The sequence below is a fragment of the Boleophthalmus pectinirostris genome, unplaced genomic scaffold (genome assembly GCF_026225935.1).
Source record: "Boleophthalmus pectinirostris isolate CB_2022bp ecotype Guang Dong unplaced genomic scaffold, ASM2622593v1 HiC_scaffold_9, whole genome shotgun sequence".
NCBI lineage: Eukaryota > Metazoa > Chordata > Actinopteri > Gobiiformes > Gobiidae > Boleophthalmus > Boleophthalmus pectinirostris.
The window spans coordinates 29,058,549-29,084,649 of NW_026571541.1; the positions used below are offsets into that span (position 1 = coordinate 29,058,549).

General features: G+C 41.4%; 1 protein-coding gene across 1 annotated transcript in view; it reads left to right on the plus strand.

Moving 5' to 3' along the window:
* The window catches only part of LOC110164365 (mitochondrial ornithine transporter 1-like), a 38,691-nt gene extending 12,590 nt beyond the window's left edge, over positions 1 to 26,101 (plus strand). The window contains exons 4-5 of the mRNA XM_055166705.1: positions 22,497 to 22,672; positions 25,905 to 26,101. Coding sequence (XP_055022680.1) covers positions 22,497 to 22,672; positions 25,905 to 26,101 — 373 coding nt within the window. The remainder of the gene's footprint in view (positions 1 to 22,496; positions 22,673 to 25,904) is intronic.

Genomic DNA, 26,101 nt, shown 5'->3' on the forward strand with positions numbered 1-26,101 from the left:
TAACACCGCACCTGCCCGTTAACCTGACATTATATCAAATTTTGCGCTGCCTACACCATGAACTGAACTAAGACTAAACCAGGACTAACCCAGGACTAACCTAGGACTGATTCCAGGACTGAAGAGGAGGATTAATCCAGGAATGAACTAGGACTAAAACAGGAGTAAACCAGGACTAAACCAGGACTCGGCAATTGCCCGATTGCGCTTTGCGGACAAACTGCTCGGCGTTCTCTCTCATAAATCTAAGATTAGTCCTGGTTTAGACCTGGTTTAATACTGACCCACCAGTGTGTAAAAAAAAAAAAACAAAAAAAAACATGCAAAATCGACACAAAAAAAATACAAAAAAATAAAAATCAGCGAAACAGTGAGACCGCGAAAGATGAACCGTGATATAGCGAGGGAAGAGTGTAGCTCAATGTCAAGGCCCCACCTCCCACCCCCGGTAAGGTGTCTGGGTTTTCACAAACGGAAATATGGTCACCCTAACATAATTATATATATATCTTGTATCTTATATTTGATGCTTTCTGTAGATATCTAAAATGTAGAAAGTAATAAGCAAAGAAAATAAACACTGAATGAGATCATGTGTTCAAACTTTTGATTGGTATGTATGCATAAACTTAAAATGTTGGTCTAGTTTTCAGTGGCGGAGCATGCATTTCACACCTAGGCTTCAGTAGTGCTCCGTCTGAAACAATCCACTCCTCAATAACTAACTCAATAACTATGGTTATAAAAGCCATATTATTATATAGAAATACAGTATAAAGACCCTTTTCATCTAGGGGTGTGCAAAAATATCAAAATATCAATATATCGTATCGTTTAATGTAATGATACAGTATCGATATCGTCGGCCGCTGTATCATTATATCGCCAAGTCAATTTTTTGGTACATTTTACTAAATTATTTTGTTACAGCACTACAGTTTTGTTGCTTGTTTAGAGGAAAGAAACTCATGTATGCAACACATTTGACATTTTCACTGTTTTCAGGATTAAAATGTTTTGTGTTTCTTATGAACTTAGCACAAAAAGTGGTTTAACAAAGACTTTTAGTGTCACAGCCATTATTTAGCCATTATTTTTTATTGAACCGTATCGAACTGATTTGAAATATATCGTATCGAACCGAAAAAGCACTATATCGAGATGTGTATCGTATCATGGCCTACATATCGAGGTATGTATCCTACCGGCAGCTTCATAATGATACCCAGCCCTAGTTGCATCGCCGATAAAAAAACTCCTGTAGTCACAATCAGAGGTGTAGAGGGCGTGCTACGCGGGAGTACACTGTCCACCCACTTTTCCCAACGCAAGTTACAAAAAAAATAACGGTAACACTTTATAATAACTACACCTTACTTAGCCTTAATAAAGCATGAACAAAGACTTAATTAATAATGAACAAAAACCCCATGGAAATGCAGGAAGTGATGTGGCTCTGTGCCCTGGACCTGACTCCAGCTGTTTCCATGACATTGCACTTTTTTTGTTTTGTTTTGAGGAAATTAAATTTTTTGTTTATTTGCAGACTTGATATTTTGCAAGGTCCTAAATTAAACATTTTTTATGTCCTAAAAGTTGTTTATACAAGAGTGTGAATTTTATTTTTTCATTTGTATTTCTGGTCTTGTAGTTTTTAGTTCAGCCAAATGACACGACTACAGCAGCAGATTGTGAAATAACAGATTGTACTGAAAAAATTATGTATAACACTTCATTAGGGGGTAAAATGGGGAGTTTTAAAAGCAAAATGAAGAAAAATGTATTTAATTGCCCTTAGGGTCTGGAAGGGTTAAGCTGCAGAGATTCTAGAATGTTGTGATGACCTTTTTTGAACTACTTTACTGCTGCTTCAGACGACATCACGACATTCTGTAGATCAATAATGTTTAATACAGACAGGTGCTGGTAAAATTAATAATGTTCAAATTCAGAATTTCTTGGCTCTGGTACAGTGTTTATGAATGCATCTTTAAGAGATTTCAGCAGAAAGAAACTTTGATGAGTGACATCATCTAGAACCTGAAAATCACCACGGTAACTCTGATGAGTGACATCACGTTCTAGAACCTGAAAATCACCACGGTAACTTTAATGAGTGACTTCATCGTGTTCGGCGCCTGTGTGACATCACAAAGCCTCAAAGCCGTAGACAGTTATATGTGTGACAGGGTCGCACCCCACAGTCGGATTGACGCAATCGTGTACGTGAACACAGACAACAGAGATCGTTACAGGACTGAAAGCTGACATTTCTTTAACCTTACTTTACATTACTTTCTTTCTTACATAAAGAAAATTGCGAAAATTATGATGAATGCGCGTTACGCGCGAAGGCTGGATACCAGCCCGTAGAGATCAAGTGCTTCAGGGCCGAATTCCCCGAGCAGAAGAAGGCCGCAAAACAGTGCATGCAGTTCAACAGCTCTGTGGCCGATCACAATCGTGTCCTGCAGAAGAAACGACAAATAAAAGAGCGAGAGAGGAAGGAAGAAGAAGCCAAGAGATACAGGGAATCGCTCATGACGCACGAGGAGCATGTGCAGACAGAGATCCAGAGAGCCGCGGCTGATAATTGCATCATCCAACCCATGCTGGTGCACAGACGCTGCCAAGTGCAAGACCCGTTTTCTCTCCTTCGACAAAGTCAAGGCCCAGAACGTTGTTGTGGTGACAAGTAAGATCACAGCTGAGTCCAGGCCAAGGAACCAACTGTTACGGCGAAGGGCATTTGCAACATCGGCTCACCCTGTGACTCCGACCGCAGACACCAACAAAGTGGTTTTAACAAATCGTCCTGAAGTCAGACAGGAAAAGCTCACTCTCCCGCCGACCTCGCGTTACGCGAAGGCTGGATACCAGCCCGTAGAGATCAAGTGCTTCAGGGCCGAATTCCCGAGCAGAAGAAGGCCGCAAAAACAGTGCATGCAGTTCAACAGCTCTGTGGCCGATCACCATCGTGTCCTGCTGAAGAAACGACAAATAAAAGAGCGAGAGAGGAAGGAAGAAGAAGCCAAGAGATACAGGGAATCGCTCGCTCATGACGCACGAGGAGCGTGTGCAGACAGAGATCCAGAGAGCCGCGGCTGAAAATCGCATCATCCAACCCATGCTGGTGCACAGACGCTGCCAAGTGCAAGACCCGTTTCTCTCCTTCGACAAAGTCAAGGCCCAGAACGTTGTGGTGACAAGTAAGATCACAGCTGAGTCCAGGCCAAGGAACCAACTGTTATGGCGAAGGGCATTTGCAACATCGGCTCACCCTGTGACTCCGACCGCACACACCAACAAATCAAATCTTTGATCCAATATGGCTATTCTGTCCTCACGATGGCGTCTCTACCAGGGCTAGACAGATAGCGAACATACAAAAAAAGAGAGTCCACACGACCATATGGAAAAGACTTGTCTTTACGGACGTTTATTTCCACATTTGTCTCTTTGTCTTTTTCTTTTTTCCGTTTTTCCTTTTTTTGTAAAACTGCAACAAACACACAAAAGATGTGTATTAACAAATCGTGCATGTTACGACAAAAAATAAAGCCCCACTACCCAGCCCAAACACAGGACGGAGCTAGCAAAGAAACTAGCAATAAGCAACACCGCGAATGCGCCAAAACCACCGTTCCAACCTTCAGATATTTATAACAATACAAGAAAACAATATTATAACACAAAACAAGCCAAACTTACGGACAAAGATGCCCCAAGGCCGAAAACAGAGACGTATTCTGTCAGACTGCGAACCGATCACGCTTGTAAGTGAGCACGTGCGGTAGAAAAACAAAACTTAAAACCAAAGGCGTCCACTAGAGGGCGGCAATCAACTTTATAACAAATAAAGTATTAAATGGGTCAACAGTACACTCCCCGCCTGGTATATTAATGAATATACCACTATTTAACCTTTATCCCCATTTTCAGACAAAAGTACAATTACATCAGTAACAGGTCTCATATACGTCTTAACAGAACCTTGTTTTACAATCTTGACTTCAAGTTTTCTTACCCTTTTGTCATCACTGGGAATAGCCTTAACTACAATACCAACAGGCCATTCATTACGTTTGATTTGAGTGTCTTTTAACAAAACAACATCACCCTCTTTTATGTTAGGTTTTTCTGCTTTCCATTTTCGTCTTGCTTGCAGAGTGGTGAGGTATTCCTGCCTCCACCTTTTCCAGAAACAATCGGCAAGCCCCTGAACTTGACGCCACTGGGCTTTGTAAAGGTCTTTGAGTTCAAAATTCCCCGGAGGTGATAACACTGGACTGGCCTTCTGAGTGAGAAGCATTGCAGGTGAGAGGATTTCCAGTGTTTCAGGATCTGTAGTCACAGGGACCAAAGGCCTGGCGTTCATTATGGCCATGACCTCAGCCATAAGAGTGACCAATACCTCATGTGTGTGAGACGACTGTTAGAGTTTTTCAAAAGTAAACTGTCGAGAATGTTTCGAACTAGTCCGATCATCCTCTCCCACACCCCTCCCATGTGAGAGGAATGCGGGGTGTTGAATGCCCAAGTGCAGCTTTGGTCCTGTAAGAAATTCTTGATTTCTGGATCTTCAGAGTTGATTCGCAACTCCTTACAGGCACCGATAAAGTTTGTACCTTGGTCTGACCTAAGGCGTTTGACTGGTCCCCTGATTGACAAGAATCGTCGGAGAGCGTTTATGAAGCTGGAGGTGGACATTGACTCGACAACTTCTATATGCACTGCCCTAGTACAAAGACATGTAAACATCACTGCCCACCTTTTGCTCTCAGCACTGTTTGACCTTGTGCGGCGGGATGTGACATTCCAAGGTCCAAAAACATCTAAACCTACGTAAGTAAATGGCGGGTCAATGGTAAGCCTATCAGCAGGTAAAATTGCCATTTTTTGTTCCTCTAGACGACCCCTTAGTTTCCTACATGTGACACATTGGTGAATTATGCGAGAAACCAGTCTTTTAGCCCCTAGAACCCAAAGTCCTGCGGTGCGCAGAGCACCCTCCGTAAACTGACGTCCCTGATGAGCTACTTGGTTGTGATAGTGTCTGACTAAGAGAACTGCTAAATGATGAGAACCTGGGATAATCAAGGGGTGTTTTTCTAGTTCAGAAAGATCTGCTGTTTGCAAACGTCCCCCAACCCTTAACAAACCTTCACTATCAATAAAGGGATCAAGTTTTTCAAGGGGACTGTGCGAGGATATCTCTTTTCCCTCAGAAAGTCTTTTGATTTCCTCTCTAAAGATCTCCTGTTGAACACATTTGATAACAACTGTCTTTGCTTGAGAGAGATCTGTGGAGTGTTTATCACAGTGGTCCGTAGGTATGACCTTTGAAAACGACCTTGCCATGTGAATGAGAGCTTGCATTCCCCTAACCAAGGATTTCCAGGTTGAGAAACGCTCAAATCTGTGTGAGCCAAGCTTGTTCTCCTTGACGTTTGTTGCTAAAGTGGTCACTTGAGGACGGATTTCCATGTCCACTGATGGATCCACAAGATCAAAACTTTCAGGCTTATCACGTTGCTCAGTATTGACCTTTAAGAACAGAGGACCAGAGAGCCAGGTTGTGTATTGCAGTTGTGATGCGAGAACGAGCCTGGTACCATGGTCTGCTGGATTTTGGTCTGTGGCCACATGATGCCACTGGTCGGGTGTGGTTGATCTGCGGATCTGGGCAACCCTATTAGCTACATACACATAGAATCGGCGAGTGCTGTTGTGAATGTACCCAAGAACTATCTTACTGTCAGTATAAAAGTCGACAGCTTGAAACTCAATGTCACTTTCCTCGATGATTATCTGAGCGAGTTCGACTGCTAAAACAGCTGCGCACAGTTCTAGACGTGGGACTGTGTGGGCAGAAGATGGCGCTAGTTTAGATTTACCCATCATATACCCCACATGGCACTGACCATTTGTGTCAACAACCCTGAGGTAAGCTACAGCTGCTATTGCCATTGTTGAAGCATCTGAAAAAATGCATAGTTCCCTTGTTTGAGTGTGTGACAGTGAAATTGGTACAAAGGGTCTGGGGATTTGGAGACCTTCAAGAGCAGTAAGTGATTCAGTCCATCTGGTCCACTCTATCTCCCTGTTTGTTGGTAGAGGTTCATCCCAGTCCTGTTGTTCTAGAGTTAGCTCCCTGTACAGTGCTTTGCCCTGAATTGTCACTGGGGCAGCGAACCCTAGGGGGTCATAGAGGCTGTTTACAACAGAAAGTATGCCTCTGCGGGTAAATGGCTTAGTATCTTTTCCCACTTGGAATGTAAAAGAGTCATTTTCTAAGTTCCACCCAAGCCCAAGACTTCGTTGAAGAGGCAGAGGGTCCACATCCAGATCTAAATCCTTAAGATCTGCTGCTCGCTCCTCTAGTGGAAATGCATTAGTGACCTGACTGACGTTTGAGGCGATTTTGTGAAGCCGTATGTTTGATTCAGCCAGCATTTTTCTTGCTCGAGACAAAAGTTCAATAGCTTGGCTCTCATTGGACACAGAAACCAGTCCATCATCAACATAGAAATTGCGAAAGACAAACTGTTTTGTGTTTGAGCCGTATTCTTCCTGCCCTAGCTCAGCTGCTCGTCTCAGTCCATAGATAGCAATAGCTGGGGATGGACTGTTCCCAAATACTGGAACTTTCATGCGGAACTCTATTATTTCTTTGTTCAGGTCATTGTCTTTGAACCATAGGAACCTGAGATAGTTTCTGTGACTTTCCTTTACTCTGAAGCAGTAAAACATCTGCTCTACATCAACAGTAACTGCTACCTGCTCTCTTCTAAAGCGCAAAAGAACACCAAGCAGTGTATTGTTTAAGTCTGGTCCCCTAAGAAGAGTGTCATTAAGAGAGATGCCATTAAACTGGGCGCTTGAATCGAACACGGCTCGGATTTTGCCTGGTTTCTGGGGGTGGTACACTCCAAATATCGGTAGGTACCAACATTCTTCACCTGGTTCTAGTTCTGGGGCAATTTCTGCTTGGTCATTTGCAAAGATTTTTTCCATAAAATCTATGAACTGTTCTTTCATGTCTGGCCTTTTATCTAATGTCCGTTTCAAAACAGTGAGGCGTTTCAGAGCCTGTTCTCTGTTGTTGGGAAGGAGAGGGCGTGGATTACGAAAGGGTAAGGGCGCCACCCAGTGGTTGTCACTGTCCATGTACACCTCCCTGTCCATGATCTCAAGGAAGATTTTGTCCTCAAGAGACAAGGCTGGTTTATCGTCATCAGGCGTTCTTTGGAACACGTTGAGCCCTAGAGTGTCTGGCTGTTTGAGTAGAGCTGCCTCCATGTCACCGAAAACAACAGTTTGCAGTTTAGGGAGAGTGAATGTCTCTTTTACATGAATGGCGCTAGTGCAAGGCTCGAGGAAGGAAGTGCGGCCGTTTTGTAGAATGTTAGTTTTGTAAACATTCACTTTAGTCTGCTTGTGAGCTCTCCCCAGACAGATCTCACCCACAATAACCCACCCCAAATCTAGCCGCTGAGCATAAGGTGTGTTGTGCGGGCCATTGTACTGCTCGCGCACTTTGTGTACACTGAGAATGTCTCGTCCCAATAACAGAAGGATGGGCGTGTCTTGCTCTAGTGGTGGTATTTTACCTGCTATTGGTGCTAGGTGAGGAAAATACTGTACAATGTCAGGTGTGGGAATTTCACTGCGGTCATCTGGCATTGTATTGCACTCTAAAAGAGGGGGTAATGCTATGTGTGTTTGTCCATCAAGTGACGCAACAACAAAGTTGTGAGCTTTCCTACCTGTAGCTTCACTAATGCCTGCACAGGTTTTTAAAGTGTAAGTAGATGGAGCTTCACTAATGTCAAACAGCTCAAAGAAATCTGATTTTGCCAAAGAGCGATTACTTTGGTCATCTAAGACCACATACATTTTTTGAGCTTTGTCTGGGCGGTTTGCTGGGTACACATTCACTAGAGAGATTTTTGAGCACGATCTGAGTCCTTGTGTTTTGTCACATATCTCAGTACATTTAGAGGTGACCTCGGGAGATGAGGCATTGTCTTGCTCCCCGCCATGCTCTTGTTCCATCGCTTGTGCTCCCGTGGACCAAGGAGCAGGTCCAGGGTGGAGGGCACTAATGTGTCTGTCACTATTGCACTCTTTGCATTTAACAGCAACCTTACAGTCTTTAGCCAAGTGTTTAGTGGATGCACAACAACGAAAACAGATTGAGTTTTCTTTTAGATAAGCTTTCCTTTCATCTAAATGTTTTCCCCTAAACCCACGACACTTTGCTAGGGGATGTGGCTTGTTGTGCATTGGACAACGATCTGCTGGCTCATCTACTCTCTTTTCTTGACTACTGTTATTGGGTGTTACAGGTGTAGCCATAACCTCAGTTTTTCTAACTGACACTGTTTTGTTGTTACTGTAATGTCTCACTGGTTTGTCTTGTTTTATTTGACTTGTGATGCAGGTTGAAGAAAAGGAAAAGCTTGGATCATTTCGGGTCTTTGCTTGGCTGGAAATGAAGTTAACGAAATAGCTGAAAGGTGGAAAGGAAACATTATGCACTTCCTTATATCTAGAGCCATACGTGATCCAGCGTTCTTGCAGTCCATAAGGAAGCTTTTCTACAATAGGGTTTACTCCTCTGGCTGTATCAAGATAAGCTAAACCAGGTAAACGCCCCCCTGACTTAGCTAACTCTATCTCCATTAGGATGTCTCCTAACTCTCTGAGACGCTGATTGTCTTTGTTAGAGATTTTGGGAAAGTTCTCTAGCTTTGACAAAAGTGCATGTTCAATAATCTCAGGTGAACCATAAGTGTCATCTAATCTTTGCCAAACCATGTTGGCACCTGCGTTGGCATTGTGAACATAAGCTGACCTGATTCGCATTGCTTGTGGAGATGAATCTGGGCCGAGCCACTTTATCAGCAAGTCAAGCTCCTCTCTAGCTGTTAGATTGAGCTCTCTGGTAACATCCTGGAAAGAAGTTTTCCAGGCCCAATAGTTTTCTGGACAGTCATCAAACTTTAATAGTCCAGAGCTTACCATTTCTCTCCTAACTAGATATTTAGTGAGATCAGTCAGTGGTGCTGCTTCACAAGGGTAGTCTCTAAGACTGGATGTGTGTGAGACATCGGAGCAGGAGGATAACGTGTTTGGGCTCTGCATGGAGTGCTAAACATTACCTCATTCTTAACAAAGGAATTCGGTAGACTTGCTTCCCTGTAAGGAAGCGGGTACCACTGCGTTTGGTCAGGCAGAGGTGACGACGGTGCTCGTTGTGCTTTGGAAGATGTGACAGGCGGCTGCTGATGGACTGGAGGTTCGTGCTGAGGTTTTGGTGCATAGTGGGCCTGCACATACTCGCTGGTGCGTTGAGCAGTGTCCTGTGGAGGGATCTGGTTGAAGTCGTCGAGAGGGTCATTCTCCATCGCTGCTGCGGCCTCGTAGACTGCTGCTTCTGCTGAGGCTGCGGTGGCGCTCCTCTCTGTCTTTAGCACGTACAGATTAGCCTCTAGCTCTGCTTTACGTTGAGCTACTTCAGCTAACATCTTTTGATTTTCTGCTTCTATTCTAGCCTTTTCTTTCATCACTTGTGCTTCTTTAGCTGCATATTTGGCTTCTACTAGGGCTGCTTCAGCTTTAGCTTTGGCTTTGGTGGCTGCAGCACTAGCTGAGGACCTACTTGATCTTGAAGCTTCTGACCTGGTCTCATATAGTTTTTGTGTTTGGTCCGTCTTGTCTTGCTGCTCCATCTTGAGTTGTTCGTTCACAGTGCGATGGTGACAGTTGATCTTGTCTTAGCCCGCTGTGCAATGTCCTTTTACTATTCTGTCCTCACGATGGCGTCTCTACCAGGGCTAGACAGATAGCGAACATACATACAAAAAAGAGAGTCCACACGACCATATGGAAAAGACTTGTCTTTACGGACGTTTATTTCCACATTTGTCTCTTTGTCTTTTTTTTTTTTCCGTTTTTCCTTTTTTGTAAAACTGCAACAAACACACAAAAGATGTGTATTAACAAATCGTGCATGTTACGACAAAAATAAAGGCCCCACTACCCAGCCCAAACACAGGACGGAGCTAGCAAAGAAACTAGCAATAAGCAACACCGCGAATGCGCCAAAACCACCGTTCCAACCTTCAGATATTTATAACAATACAAGAAAACAATATTATAACACAAAACAAGCCAAACTTACGGACAAAGATGCCCCAAGGCCGAAAACAGAGACGTATTCTGTCAGACTGCGAACCGATCACGCTTGTAAGTGAGCACGTGCGGTAGAAAAACAAAACTTAAAACCAAAGGCGTCCACTAGAGGGCGGCAATCAACTTTATAACAAATAAAGTATTAAATGGGTCAACAGTACAATGGCCGACTTCTAATTTAAGCAGTTATATTTGTAAGAATATACACTTTTAGTAATTGTGAAAAACCCTTTTCAGTCCAGTGAAATAGTCTCCCATGCTATATTCATCTGTGTCATTATGGTTTAAAGAATTTAGAATGGCTTTTTGCTGTTGGTTTATTATTTATAATACAATTTAATTTTGCCCACACGTCTTTACCAGTTATAACACTGTTTAATATTTTTTACACTTCTCTAAAATTGTTTTTATTATAATGTAGTAATTTCCTAGGATAATCCATCTTACTTGTAAATAAAATAGTAGTTAATTAGTTTGTATATGTTTTCTATCTAGTCTCTGCCTCCTCTGTTATGTTCTTTATATTCCTTTTTTTTTTTAACTATAATATACAATTGGACAATTTCTATTATATAATTCTAGAAATATTTTTTATAAATTCATTGTTTGCATTCTCTGTATTTTGGATATTTTACAGCATCACAGTTTTGAGAAAGAACATTATTTTTATAGGCAGTGAAAGTTTGGTTTGACTGAATTTGTTTGTAGTATTGTATTTTTTCAGGTCCTTTTTGATCTCAATTTGAGGTCAGTAACTATAAAATTGGCAGATAATTTGTGATATCATTATTATTATTATTTATTTGAAATTTTTGTAGTTTGATTATTTTATTCAAACATTTACGTAAGCAGACGCTTCAATGTTGATATCATTTAGAACAGACACAGCTTTTGTTTATGAGTCTTCTATACAGATTCAGTCCACAAAGGTGAGGCGTTTTTAGTCGTGTGTAAATAGAGTTGTCCCTCCATTTATACATGACAGTTCTTATGCTGATGACAGCTGTTAGTGAAATCGTTCAGAGACAACCTTTAGAAACTGTAATCCCATTGTCCAAATATCAGCAGTGTAATCACATGGATTCTTATTTAAGCTGTTAGTTCGTTTTCATGTCGATCCATCATTTGACACATCAAACAGAGATACAAAAACTCTTCCTTGTTGTTTGAGCACAAGGCACTTAAAAGTTAAAAAAACCCTCTTAAATTATAGTTGCCTTCCCTTTTACAAAAAAGAAGTTGGTGAATATTTTTTGGTAAGTACTTACTTTTTAGCCTTATACATTACTTGTGCAGTGTGATACACATTCATGGTTAATTTCATGGATACATGGTTAATTTTAAGTAATTTGGCATGAATAAACAGTGGATTAGTGTGGTCATGAAATTTGACAATGTAAATAATTATTTATTAAAAAATGTTTTGGTTCTATTTTAAATGATTGTGTAGTAACAATATCCAATTAAAGTTTTGCAACATTATAGAAATATTTTTTGCTCTGTTTATTTTAAATGTTAGTGCAATAAAACTATCCAAGTAATTGAATCAATAAAAACATTAAAAAACAAACAATTGTACACTTTTCATATGCTTATAGTGTATTATAATCAGTCGTTAGTGATTTAAATTTCAGCACAATTGGACTGTACGTGTGCGTGCCGTGTAATAATTTTTAAAAAAATTTTCGGAGATTCTTTGCACCCCTGCTGGCCAACCGTGAAAAAAACACCATGTCTGTAATAAACTTTTTTGCTTGTATTAAAGCATAGAATCTAAATGAAGAATTTGGTACTAATCCAATAATGTTGATGTTTCATGTCTACGCTAGGGGGCGCTATAGTGTTCACTTTTCATATTTTTTATAGTGTATTATATTCAGACTGAGATCAGGCATTAGTGATTCAAATTTCAGCAGAATCAGATTAATATTGTTTACTTTTCATGTCTATGCTAGGGGGCGCTATAGAGTTCACTTTTATTAGATTTCACATTTCATTACATTCAGGCCTGGATCACGCAATTGTGATTTGAATTTGAGTTCTCTAGGACAATGTGTGTGACAGGTCTTCAAATAAACAGGAAATGAAGGCGTTTTTCGAATTAAAAAAATATTTTTGGGGGGATTCTTTGCGCCCCTCCTGGCCAACCGTGAAAAATGCATCATGTCCGTAATAGATTTTTTTTTGCACATAATTTAATTTCTGAATTTGGTACTAATCTGATAATGTTGATGTTCCACGTCTATCCTAGGGGGCGCTGTAGTGTGCACTTTTCATATACTTAGTGTATAGTGTATTAAGTTTAGGCTGTGATCACGTATTAGAGATTCAAATTTCAGCACGATTGGAGTAAACCTGTGTGTAATAATTTTACAAATATTTTGGGAGAGTGTTTGCACCCCTCCTGGCCAGTGGTGGAAAATGCATCATGTCCGTAATAGACTTTTTTGCTTGTTGACATGCATAGAATTTACTCTCCATCTTTGGTACTAATCCGATAACGTTGACGTATCATGTCTATGATAGGGGGCGCTATAGAGTGAATTTTTCATATGTTTTATAGTGTATTATATTTAGGCTGTGATCAGGCATTAGCGATTCAAACTTAAGCACGTCTGCGTGTGTAATCATTTTTAAAATATTTTTTGGGTGAGTCTTTGCGCCCCTGCTGGCCAAACATGAAAAATGTACCATGTCCGTAATAGACTTTTTTGCATGTAATCATGCATACAATTTAATCCCCGAATTTGATACTAATCCGATAATGTTGACGTTTCATGTCTATAGTAGGGGGCGCTATAGAGTTCACTTTTCATATGTTTTATATTGTATTATATTCAGGCCGTGATCATGCATTTCTTATTCAAATTTCAGCACGATCGAACTAACCCTGTGGGTGTAATCATTTTTTTACTATTTTCTGGGGGAGTCTTTGCGCCCCTGCTGGCCAGTGGTGGAAAATGCATCATGTCCGTAATGAACTTTTTTGCTTGTAATCAAGCTTAGAATTTATGCCCCGAATTTGGTACTAATCCGATAATGTTGATGTTTCACGTCTATGGTAGGGGGCGCTATAGAGTTCACTTTTATTAAATTTCATATTTCATTACATTCACACCAGCATCACGCAATTGTGTTTTGAATTTGAGTTCTCTAGGACAATGCCTGTGGCCGTGACAGGTCACCGAAAAACAGGAAATGAAGGCGTTTTTCGGCGGTGTGCTACGGGCGAACCGTAAGGAGTATCCCAAAAAAATTTGGGAACTTCTATGAGTTCATGTCTGTAGATGTGACATGTCAAATTTGAGCTCATTTGGACCAAACCCCGGGGACTTGAATCTTTTTGTAGACCCCCAAGTCAAAACGGCGGCGAATGTTTGATCCAATATGGCCGACTTCCTGTTTGTCATAGGGTCATGCTCCAATTCATCTTTTGGCTTGTCTCATTGTTCTCTATCACTGTCCCGAATTTCGTTTCCCTGCGACAAACTTTGCCTGTCCCCACTCCCATAGGGGTCGAATTCTAGGTGGCGCTGTTGAGTCAGGTCACTCGGGTCATTGTTGCGATGCCCATTTTATCGAATTTTTCGCCGGGCCGATCGATCTGGACCCGGGTTTGGGGACTTTTTGTCCATGTTCAGGGGGTCAAAAATGCGATCGTTTCGTCGGAAAAGGGAATAAAAAAAAATTAAAAAAATTTTTTAAAAAAAGAAACCGACGAAGAACAATACCCCTCGCCCGGGCCAAATACAGAAAGTACTTGTGTCATTGTACCTTTAGTTGCTTCCTACTATCCGTGATTGTCTGTGACCTGCTCCTGCGCCGTCGTTGAGCTAATGCTGCTAACGCTTCCGCAGAGCTAATGTCAACAAGAGCACAAATTCACTCTCAAACGTTTTATGAAGTGTGTGTACATGTGATTAAAAGAGACGAGGCGCCAAATTCAATATGATTCCAAACAGCACATACCTGCAAGTCTTTATTTTACCACTGATCACATTTACTTCAGTGGGTTTGCTAAACTAAACTAAACTAGAGGTGGGTAATATATAGAATTACTCTAACTATTGTACAAAAGAAAAATTTGCAATTTTGTCAACTGGAGTTTTAGTGAAGACTAGGGATGTAACAATAACCAGAATATCGTGATATCGTATCGTCAAAGTTCTCACAATAATATCGTGGACCATCACAATATATCGAATTACAAGTCTCTTTGCTTAAATTGTTATGGTACAGCAATAGTTAAAAAAAGACAGAGGCAACTACATAGGCCATGATCCTTTGCTCCATTTCAGTGCAGACTACAAGAAGAAATAACAGTTCTAATCACTTTTAAGTTTTAGTTCTTTGGATTAAGTCTTGTCAAGGCATTTTAAAAGGAAAAAGAAGCATATTTACTGTTTTGTTTACCTCCACAAAATATCACAATAAATGTCGTACCCTGAGATGTATGTCGTGAAAATATCGTACTGAGAGATTTGGATATTGTTACATCCCTAATCGTGAGCCTCCCCACCATATCAATATCGTGAGCTTTCCCACGATATCACAGTAAATATCATACCGTGAGGTTCATACCGTGACGATATCGTATCCTGAGACTTGGATATCGTTACACCCCTATTCTCTATACTTACCTGCAGCTCCACATGTGAAGGGGAGAGACCTGGGTTAAGTTATGTTTTGTTTCATTGTTTTGGTGTATTTGGTTTATATACTTTATTGTTTATTTTCTGCACACCGTTTAAGGAGTGCATGGGACTTAGGAGACTAGCTGTAGAGATTTGAAAGTTACCTGTAAAGGACTATGGACCTGCAGGAGGTATAAAAGCAAGTAGATTTTGTCAATATGCTTTTTCATTATACGTCACAAACCAGAAAGACGTTTGAAAACATGCGATTGCAACTTCCAATGTAGTTACCAACCGACTGTGATCAAACCCACTGAGGTAAATGTGATCAGTGGTAAAATGAAGACTTGCAGACGTATGTGCTGTTTGGAATCATACTGAATTTGGCGCCTCGTCTCTTTTAATCACATGAACACAGTGCGCTCGGGTTGTGTGTCAGTGGGGAAATGATGAAAACTGTGGTATGGTTGGAACTGTTGATTCGCCAAACATAACGGGACGCTACAATGACATGGAAATGAAGAAAGCTGGGACATTTTCTCAATTTTTTCCCCTAGATTTTGTCAGACTTACTATCGAGAACAGAATATAAATAATTCAAATAAAGTAATAATAGTTAAGATAATAAATATTATTGACAAATTGCATCTCTCAGTAAATAACTGTAATGTCTTAAAGAAGTGATTAAAACTAGGATCCATTAAGTTCAGTTGATAACCTGGACATTGTTACTGCATTAACACTTCATAAAACGTTTGAGAGTGAATTTGTGCTCTTGTTGACATTAGCTCTGCGGAAGCGTTAGCAGCATTAGCTCAACGACGGCGCAGGAGCAGGTCACAGACAATCACGGATAGTAGGAAGCAACTAAAGGTACAATGACACAAGTACTTTCTGTATTTTACTTTTATTTTTTATTCTCAGTCTCTTCTTCTACTTTCTGAGCTGAAATTCTGAGTTTGTGACATGTTTTAGTTGTCACGTAGAAGTCACAACTTGGAAAATGTCCGAGAAAGATGACTGGAAGGCCCCATGAGCTGTATCTTCCTCAGTTGTCATGGTAACGGTTGTCGGGGTGATGCAAACTTAAAGCATATCCTTTATTCAAAGGGGAAAAGGTTTGTGAGAGGGAGCTCAGAAAGAAGATGGACTGTTGTAAAATGCAAGCTGATGATCGAAAACAGAAGTGCGCCGAGAGCATGGCCGCAGAGATCGAAAAATACCGTTCTGGGAATTCCTTGGATATACACGATATCGAACTAAAAAAGCGAGACATACGCAACAACCTGGACTATGATGAGTACGTTGGCATGACAGGTGAATGGGCGTGGCCTGAAGAAGCCGGGGCGACCCAGTTACCTCCATCGAATAATGACATTCTTGGACATGTGATCGCGCGACTTCGGCCACTCGACCACAAGAAACCAAAATCTCCTTTAAAGTACTTTAGTCTCAAGGCCTGTGTTTTGGGTAAGCTTTGCTCAGGTAAGACCTCGTGTTTGTCTAAGATCGCGCAGACTCATGGAATACACGTGTTATCAACTCAAGAACTAATCAACGAGGCTTTAACTGCGTACAACAACGGAGAGACGGAGTTTGAAGAAATATCAGAGAGCGGGAAAGGAGTTGAGCTCATAAAAGACATTGAAGAGTTGCCTGAAGATGAAGCCTTCACTCATCTTTCGTTGCGAGCCAAGTATGGAAGAGAAGCTCACCAGGCGATCGTGGAAGGAAAAGCTATACCTTCAGATTTGGTCGTGAACATTCTTCTAGCAGCCATACAAAAAATTCCAGCTAATTCCGGGTGGATTTTGGACGGTTTTCCTTTAGACATCGCTTTGGCACACTTGCTTGAGAAGGCTCTTGGTGGGAGCGTAGAAGAAGACGAGCGTGTGGTTGCCGACAGTCGGACCAACTTGGCTTTAGATCCAAATCCACCCAAACCCCCACGTCCTCCAAAACCTGCGCTGGACCTGGCTTTGCTTCTGGACGTGTCCGATGAGAACGCAGTTAGCCGCGGAGTCACGCAAGCATACAAGGACACCACAGATTCCAAACCAGATTACGTCTTCATGTTACTGATCCCACAAAGCATCGAAGCTTTCCACAAAACTTGGCCGAAACTTGAAAAGTGGTTCGGGACAAAACAGAACATTCTAATTCGTATCGATGCAAACGTCGACGAAGAGGAACTTTTTAACAGAGTAGAGTCGGTTCTTCTGAGGGCGAGAAGACAGCTTCCAGAAGATGTTGCCACTCCTACAGAAGATGATGTAGCGTTAGATGAAGAAGTAGCTCTACACAACTTGTCCAGAAGTCTTTCTTTGGACCAGTCATCTCTTAATCCAAACCATTTAAAGCCTACAGATTTCACTACTAATATCAACATGGAAAAGGAAGGAAGTGGACAGCTGCAGACAAGCACAACAAAAGCATCTAAGACCAATCGAAACAGCCTGACACATGTTGAGAAACCACTGCCACCAGGACTTCCAGAGGCCCTCTTGCTTCATTGGGAGAATATGTGTCAAATGTACGTCGGCAACATTAAGGCAGTGTTGGAAGAGCTGCGCACAGAAAAGACCTTGATTAACCAGTACCTTTTCAACATCAAAGAACATTTTAGACACTTTTTGAGTCGTCCAGATTTAAAACAAGAAATGGTTTCTCAGTGGCAGAAGGATTTCAACAGTGTGGCCGACGACATGAGGGACGATGATGAAACCAAAGCTGAGCTCCACCTCAGGCTGGACGAACTGTGTGGACGATTGCGGAGTGTTAGTGAAAAGCGGAGGCAAGACAATAAGCAGGAGTGGACTGCTGCTGTTATGAAGGCTTGGCTGACTGATCACACTGCTCTGCTTCTTAACTGTCACTCCACACTTACTCAGGTGGAGTTGGACCGATTCCGGGACACATTTTGTATACTTCAAAAATATTATCTGAGCATGGCTAACAAGCATCTTCCCAAGATGCCTTCAAAATTACCTACGATTCCTCTTTTGGACAGCTCCAGCAAAAAAGATTTGGAGACACGAACTTCAGATTCTATGTGGCAAAAGAAACTCCTGGATGATTATAACACGGCAGTCACATGTATTAACAGTCAGTTGCCCAAATCAAGCCAGCAGGTGGAGGTAGAGACGAAGAAGACAAAAGAGACCATAAAAAAGGCACGTGTGGATAAAGGGAGCAAAAAAGGTCCATCTGCAAATAAGAAGAAAGGTTCTTCATCTCCGCCACGATCATCAACCCCTGAGCCGGTTCAAATCAAAATTATAGATAAATTAATGACACAATGCAATGCCGCCCTCAGTCATGAGCAGAAGGCAGCTGAGGTGCGTTTGAGCCTGGTCAAAGGTCACGGTTTACACTTAGTAGATTTGATTCAGTCTGAGGCAAAGCACACATTCTCCTCCATGGACGAGCTGTTAGAAGAGCATTTTGAGAATGAAATGAAGAGAACTGAAGAACTAGCAGAAGTGGTGCGGCACCACATAGAGTCTGAAGCTAAACTGCTGTATAGGTTGGTTTTGGATGGGACTCATTTCAGTTTAAATGGTGACTACCACATGGTGGCATTGCCTCTGTCTCGTCCACCTTCAGAAGCTCCTTCACAGAGCACTCTGCTCTTTACCCAGCTGGAATCACTCTGTCTGCAGTTCAGGAGTGTGGCTCCTAACGGTCTTTTGTCATATGTGGAGTTTTCTAATCTGCTCAAAAATATCATGATTTTAAGCAAGAACAGAATTGCTTTATCAGGAACCTGGCTCAGAACCACCCAAATGCAGCTCACAGAGATAGAGCTGGCATGGATTGAGGATTTATTTAAAGATAAATATGAGTGTGTGGATTGGCGTCGGTTCATGCTCAGTTGTGCCCAGCTATGGCCCTCACCTTCTATAACACAGCTTTTAGATGCTCTGCAGCGTTTGAAGGCAGCGGATATCGAAAACAAGGGATACGTCGGTGAAGAAGAGTTTCTACAGGCACAGCTGTGGTTTCCTGAAGGGACTGTCCTGGACCCCTCTGAGCCACAACCTCACAATCATTTCTATAACTTGCTCAAATTCTTCTTCCAGTTATTTGCTGACCACTCTCTCAGCCCTCCACGTCTCAACTATACATCCATGCTTCTGTACCTTGCTGCTGATCTAAACCCCAAACAGGGCTTTCTCAGGGCGCTCACTGTGGTTCTAGGGCATCGTCTCCATCAGTCCTCTTTGACCCAACTTGTCCAGTTGATGCCAAGTTTAGATGAACCTTCAGAGTTCAACTCCCCAGAACTGGATGCTGAGTCTAGTCAAGCTGAAAGCTCTTCTTTAAGTGCTTTTCTGGGAAAACAAAAAGTGTCTATACCTGCACTTCTGACTGTCATCAGCCACAGCAGTATCACAAAGGACGCCCACACTGAGTACACAAAGCAGCTGGTTGGTGTATATCAGGACCTGGGCTGTGGGCCAGATGATCCAGTCCCCTTCTCAGTCCTCTCCATTCATCCTTTCATAGAACACCTAATGGAGACATCAAAACAACACCAACTGCAAACTTACAACCTGATGGGAGCCCTTTGAGCTGTTCCTGTCTCCCCTGAAGAGACCACCAGCCCATCGATTTACTGTAGGTCTCTTCTAAATTGTTCACAATAAAGTTTTGAGCATCACATATTGGTTCAGTGTTTGACTACACTCCCTCCCGCACATACAGGCCAAATGAGCGCCGACCTCTCACTGTCTTTATAGTAAACATGACGAGCCCTGTAACATATGTATTTCCCACACAGGTCGTAATTAGGTTCATCTTGTCCCTCATGACCTCCTGCCGCTGTCTCATGTGGGTGGGTGTGTTCCTCATCTGTGGATTTTAAATCACCAGGAAGTTCTTCAAAGTCTCAAAGACGAAGGCTCATTTCTGCTTTTCTAAAGTGAAGACGAATTATGCTTTATAAAGCATTTACTAAGCGTGAAACAGTATTAATTAAGTCTTTGTTCATTATTAATTAAGTCTTTGTTCATTATTAATTAAGCCTTTGTTCATGCTTTATTAAGGCTAAATAAGGTGTAGTTATTATAAAGTGTTACCAAAATAACAAATATAAAATAGCTACAACTTAAATGTCAAACTGGAGCTAATGGCAACAGTGAAAACAACCTGATGATATGTGCAGTACTGTCCTATAGTGACCTGAGACCGAGGTGACCATCCCTATGCAGTGCAAAAGTCTGGCATCGCAGTCACGGAAATTACGTAAACGGTAAATGGTCATTATCCTTTTTTCCATTCTTCATTTAAACACAAAATCAAAAACTGAAAAAACAAATCAATCCGTGTATCATTCGTTCATTCGTTTTTCAATGTAAAACCAAAAATAAGAAAACGAAAAAACAACTGTTTTCTTCACTATTTGTCTCCAAAACCAAAATGAAAAAACGGATAACGATTCGTTTTTTTCAGTTTTCGATTTTGTGTTTAAATGAAGAATAGAAAAAACGGATAACGACCGTTTCCCATTTACGTGACTTCCGTGACTGCAATGCCGGACTTTTGCACCGCGTACGGACTGAACCAGGACTGATCCAGGTCCGGGACCAGACCGGGACCAGAGCGGGACTGAGACCGGGACCAGAGCGGACTGCGAGCTTTGACTTTGAGCCTCAACGGGTCCGAGCCTCAGCTTCGAGCTCCGGCCCTGCCGTGGGCTCTGAGCCACCGGTCTGGTCCTGGTCTGGTCCTGGTCTGGTCCCGGTCTGTCCCTGTCTCAGTAGCGCTCTGGTCCCAGTTCTTGTTTGTTTTCGTTGGTGTGAAAGCATCAGTTGGATGCTTTGCACCACCTCGGAACCAGCCGCGGTTCTTGAGCGCAGAGGACCGGAGCAGCCCGTCCGGACCTGCAGTCCACAGCGCATTCTCGCTTTCCCCGCACGGAACCAGTGCGCAGACGATGACACGGAACCGCTCGGACCACTGGTCCCAGTCTCAGTACCGCTCTGGTCCCGGTCTGGTCTCGGACCTGGATCAGTCCTGGTTCAGTCCGTACGCGGTGCAAAAGTCCGGCATTGCAGTCACGGAAGTCACGTAAATGGGAAACGGTCGTTATGCGTTTTTTTCCATTCTTCATTTAAACACAAAATCGAAAACTGAAAAAACTAAGAAAACTGTTCTTTTTTTCGTTTTCTTATTTTTGGTTTTATATTGAAAAACGAATGAACGAATGATACACGGATTCTCGGTGCCGGCATGTGTGGTTACAGTTCGGCTTTTTTATTTTATGCTGCGTCTAGTATGAATTGTACTCTCAATCAATTTGCAGATTAGACACCTGATGAAGTATTAAGCTCTGTAAAAGTGAACGTATTATGCAGAATTGTCTTTTATGAGCAGTGTTTTGGAGTAACAGATTACATGTACTGGAGTTACGTAACCAGAGTACAAATTATGAGTAACTGTGTTCAGTTACAGTTACTGTTTCAGTGAGTGGTAATTGGATTACAGTTACTTTGTTAAAATAAATGGATTACATGGTGGTATTTTCCTGTTTTCACATTTTGGGCTAAACCAGGACTAAAACCAGGACTAAACCAGGACTAAACCAGGTCTAAACCAGGACTAAACCAGGTCTAAACCAGGACTAAAGCAGGACTAAACCAGTTCTAAACCAGGACTAAACCAGGTCTAAACCAGGTCTAAACCAGGTCTAAACCAGGACTAAAGCAGGACTAAACCAGAACTAAACCAGGTCTAAACCAGGTCTAAACCGGGTCTAAACCAGGTCTAAACCGGGACTAAACCAGTTCTAAACCAGGTCTAAACCGGGTCTAAACCAGGACTAATCCAGGTACTAAACCAGGACTAAACCAGGACTAAACCAGGACTAAACCAGGACTAAACCAGGATTAAACCAGGTCTAGAAATCATTTTAAAACAAGCTTTGTTCCGGCTGCTATCATACTTATGAATAAATTGTAATCTATTTATCTATTGATTTTAGTACGTTTGTCTTGGAAAAGTTGTGTGTGTGTTTTTTTTATATATATATATTTAATATTTATTGTGATTTTAGTCAAGTGTGATGGATTTAACTATTTGTTTATGGAATAACACATTCTGCACTGGAGCTCTGTAACACTTTATTTTGTGATTGTGTTATTGGATATAATGTGGATGAATGAAATGTGAAATGTGGGACCTGCCTCTCAAATCTGCAAAACAAATTTACCTACAGGTACGAATAAATCAGCCTAACCTAACCTCGATATTTATTGCGATATTTTGTGAAGGCTAACAAAACTGTTAATATACTACTTTTTCCTCTTAAAATGCCTTGACAAGATTTAATCCAAAGAGCTAAGACTTAAAAGTGCTTAGAACTGTTATTTCTTCTTGTAGTCTGCACTGAAATGGAGCAAAGGATCATGGTCTATGTAGTTCTTTCTGTTTTTTTTTTTTTGTTTTTTTTTAGCTCCTGCTGCACCATAACTCTTAATTTAAGCAGAGAAACTTGTAATTCGATATATTGTGATGGTCCACGATATTATTGTGAAAACTTTGACGATACGATATCACGATATTACGTTTTTTGTTACATCCCTAATATTTACACATCATTTTAAGCTCCATTTGAAGTATTTGAAAAGTCTTATGTGTTTTTTCTTATCTCTGCCGCAGTACCATGTGGACACTGACGCGGTCGGTCGTGAAAGAGCGTGGACCCCTGGGACTGTTCACCGTGCTTTGCTCCACCATCGTGAGAGAAATCCCTGGATACTTCTGCTTCTTCGGAGCCTATGAGCTTTGCCGCTCCACGTTCGCTCAGTACATGAAAACAGGCAAGGACGGCATCGGTGTGTGAACAGAGCTTCTTCTCTTTCTCTGACTTAAAACTTAGACTTAAACTTTATTGATCCACAAGGGAAATTATTTGGGCACAGTAGCTCAAATATGGAGTAAGAAAGCTGTCAAAAATATTCGTGCGCATAAAATAGAAACCCGTGCATATTTGGGAAATCCGTGCATATTTGGCTGTAGTTGCGCATAAAATAAATATTTGTAAACTCTCAAATGAGTCCAGTCGTACATAAAATATATTGTGAGTATTTTATCCATCAGAATACGAATTGAAAAATTACGACGTCATGAATTACAATCACGAAATGAAAATTTACGATTACACTTTCATCAGTACGAATACGAATTCACAGACGGAACTTTACTGTCAAAAATACGTCATCACTTCACAGACATTGTTCATCGAGCAGAAGAAACATCGATCAAGATCAAGACTGCGCAGCTCAAGTTTGTAGCAGAGGGTAAAAACAGAGTAATAGCACAAGAAGCTACAACAGCGACCAACAAGTGGGTTAATTAAAATCTATTGTAAAAATGTCTTGAATTCGGGAACCGAACGCTGCTGTATAATATTGTGTAGAAACACCTCCTTTGAACGGGAAATTGCACCTATATGTTAGATAACATAGCGGTAGCCAGTTGGCTAACATCCGACGTAACGTTATCCCAGGGCTAATTAGCAAATATCAGGTTCTCTGTATGTTTAGATTAAAACATTCACGACTACAGCCACAGCGAGCATCAGCCAAACTACAGCCAAATATGCACAGATTTCCCAAATACGCACGGATTTCTATTTTATGCGCACAAATATTTTTGACAGCTTTCTTACTCCATACTCAAACATCACAATATAATATAATATATACGGGTGAATTTCTGTACAGTTGTAGGGAGTATTATCTGCTACATAAAAGTGAGTTGTTGTACAGTTGTAGGGAGTATTATCTGTTACATAAGGTGAGTTGTTGTACAGTTGTAGGGAGTATTATCTGTTACATAAGGTGAGTTTTGTACAGTTGTAGGGAGTATTATCTGTTACATAAGGTGAGTTGTTGTACAGTTGTAGGGAGTATTATCTGTTACATAAGGGTGAGTTGTTGTACAGTTGTAGGGAGTATTATCTGTTACATAAGGTGAGTTGTTGTACAGTTGTAGGGAGTATTATCTGTTACATAAGGTGAGTTGTACAGTTGTAGGGAGTATTATCTGTTACATAAGGTGAGTTGTTGTACAGTTTGTAGGGAGTATTATCTGTTACATAAAGGTGAGTTGTTGTACAGTTGTAGGGAGTATTATCTGTTACATAAGGATGAGTTGTACAGTTGTAGGGAGTATTATCTGTTACATAAGGGTGAGTTGTTGTACAGTTGTAGGGAGTATTATCTGTTACATAAGGGTGAGTTGTTGTACAGTTGTAGGGAGTATTATCTGTTACATAAGCATGAGTTGTTGTACAGTTGTAGGGAGTATTATCTGTTACATTAGGGTGAGTTGTACAGTTGTAGGGAGTATTATCAGTTACATTAAGGTGATTTGTTGTACAGTTGTAGGGAGTATTATCTGCTACATAAGGGTGAGTTGTTGTACAGTTGTAGGGAGTATTATCTGTTACATAAGGGTGAGTTGTTATACAGCTGTAGGGAGTATTATCTGTTTGAGCGGAGCTGTTGGAGCCTGTTGGAGAATGAGCTGCTCTCAATTTGAAATGTGGTGTAAGTTTTGCAATTTTAGATTTAATTGTAAGAGGAACAATTTATTTAAACTTAAGAAATTCCTGGTCAGCTAAAGAGACGCCGTATTGTGCAATTAGTCGACCAAAAGAGGGTGTGGCTAGACCAGTCTGTTTGGATCTGACCATGTATCTGACCCAAAGTGCACTCACAGGACTCCACCTGCTCAGGAATTCAATCAAAATCAATTTTACACCCATTTTACACTATTTTCTGATCTGTTATAGTGTTGTTTCCTCATCACAAACAGACCTGGAGTTATGTTTTGTTTTGTTTCTTTCACACATCTAACACAGAAATCCTGCACATTATTTTGGCTGAGTTCTTCTCTCACATGGAAAACACCAAAAATTTAAAAAAGAAAACAAAAAACTGCAATTTTCTTCATTATTTGTCTCTAAAACCAAAACGAAAAAACAAGTAACGATTTGTTTTTTTCAGTTTCCTGTGTTTAAACGAATAATGAAAAAAACGGTTAATGGTGGTTTCCTGTTTCTGTGACTTAAACTGAGATGCCGGACTGAACCAGGACTGAACCAGGACTGAACCAGGACTGAACCAGGTCCAGGATCAAACCAGAACCAGACCAGGACTGAGTCTGGGAGCAGGACAAGGACTGAGACCAGGATCGAGACCGGGACTGAGACTGGGAACAGACCAGGACTGAGACCAGGACTGAGGCTGGGACCAGACCAGGACCAGACCATGACTGAGACGAGGACCAGACCGGGACCAGACCAGGACTGAGACCAGGACTGAGACCAGGATTGAGGCTGGGACCAGACCAGGACCAGACCATGATTGAGACTGGGACCAGACCGGGAACAGACCAGGACCAAACCAGGACTGAGAGCAGGACTGAGACCAGAACTGAGACTTGGACCAGACCAGGACTGAAAACAGTTCAGTCCTGGTTCAGTCCATATGCGGAACAAAAGTCCGTCAGTTTACGTCACGGAAACAGGCCGTTATACGTTTTTTCCATTATTTATTTAAACACAAAATCGAAAACTGAAAAAATGAATCGTTAACCCTTTTTCATTTTGGTATTGAAGACAAATAATGAAGAAAATAGTTGTTTTTTTTTTCGTTTTCTTACTTTTGGTTTTATATTGAAAAATGAATGAACAAATGATACACCGATTCACCTTGCCTAGAATCATTTGGATGATTTCAGCTCTGCCAGTCTGAACAAAAGGTAAAAGGTAGTTGTTAACTTGAAAACTCTTGAAAAATCACTATCACTTCATGACATCACAAGGTGGAACAGAGCATTTTGAGCTTTGGAGATGTAGACAGACTAATAATGCAGGATTACACAAACGAATGAATGAAACAAAACACAATTGCAGTGGTTTAGAAGCTCACAAGAGACCATTTTGTGTAATATGGGCCCTTGAAGATGTGAATTATTTTATATTTTCTGGTCAAATACGATGTTGATTTTACCTTTTTTTTTCCCCCTGCTGATGCCTCCATGTGCTCTGTGCTCCAGGTATGTTTCCTCTCATCCTCAGCGGGGGCATTGGAGGGGTCTGTCTCTGGTCAGTGACCTTCCCCATCGATTGTGTCAAGTCCAGGATCCAGGTTTACGCTTTAGCTGGAAGACAAGAGGGCTTCATAAAGACGTTCAGGGCCATCATACGGCAAGAAGTTGAGAAACCTGCAGTTCAGATTTCAATGAAAAAGTAA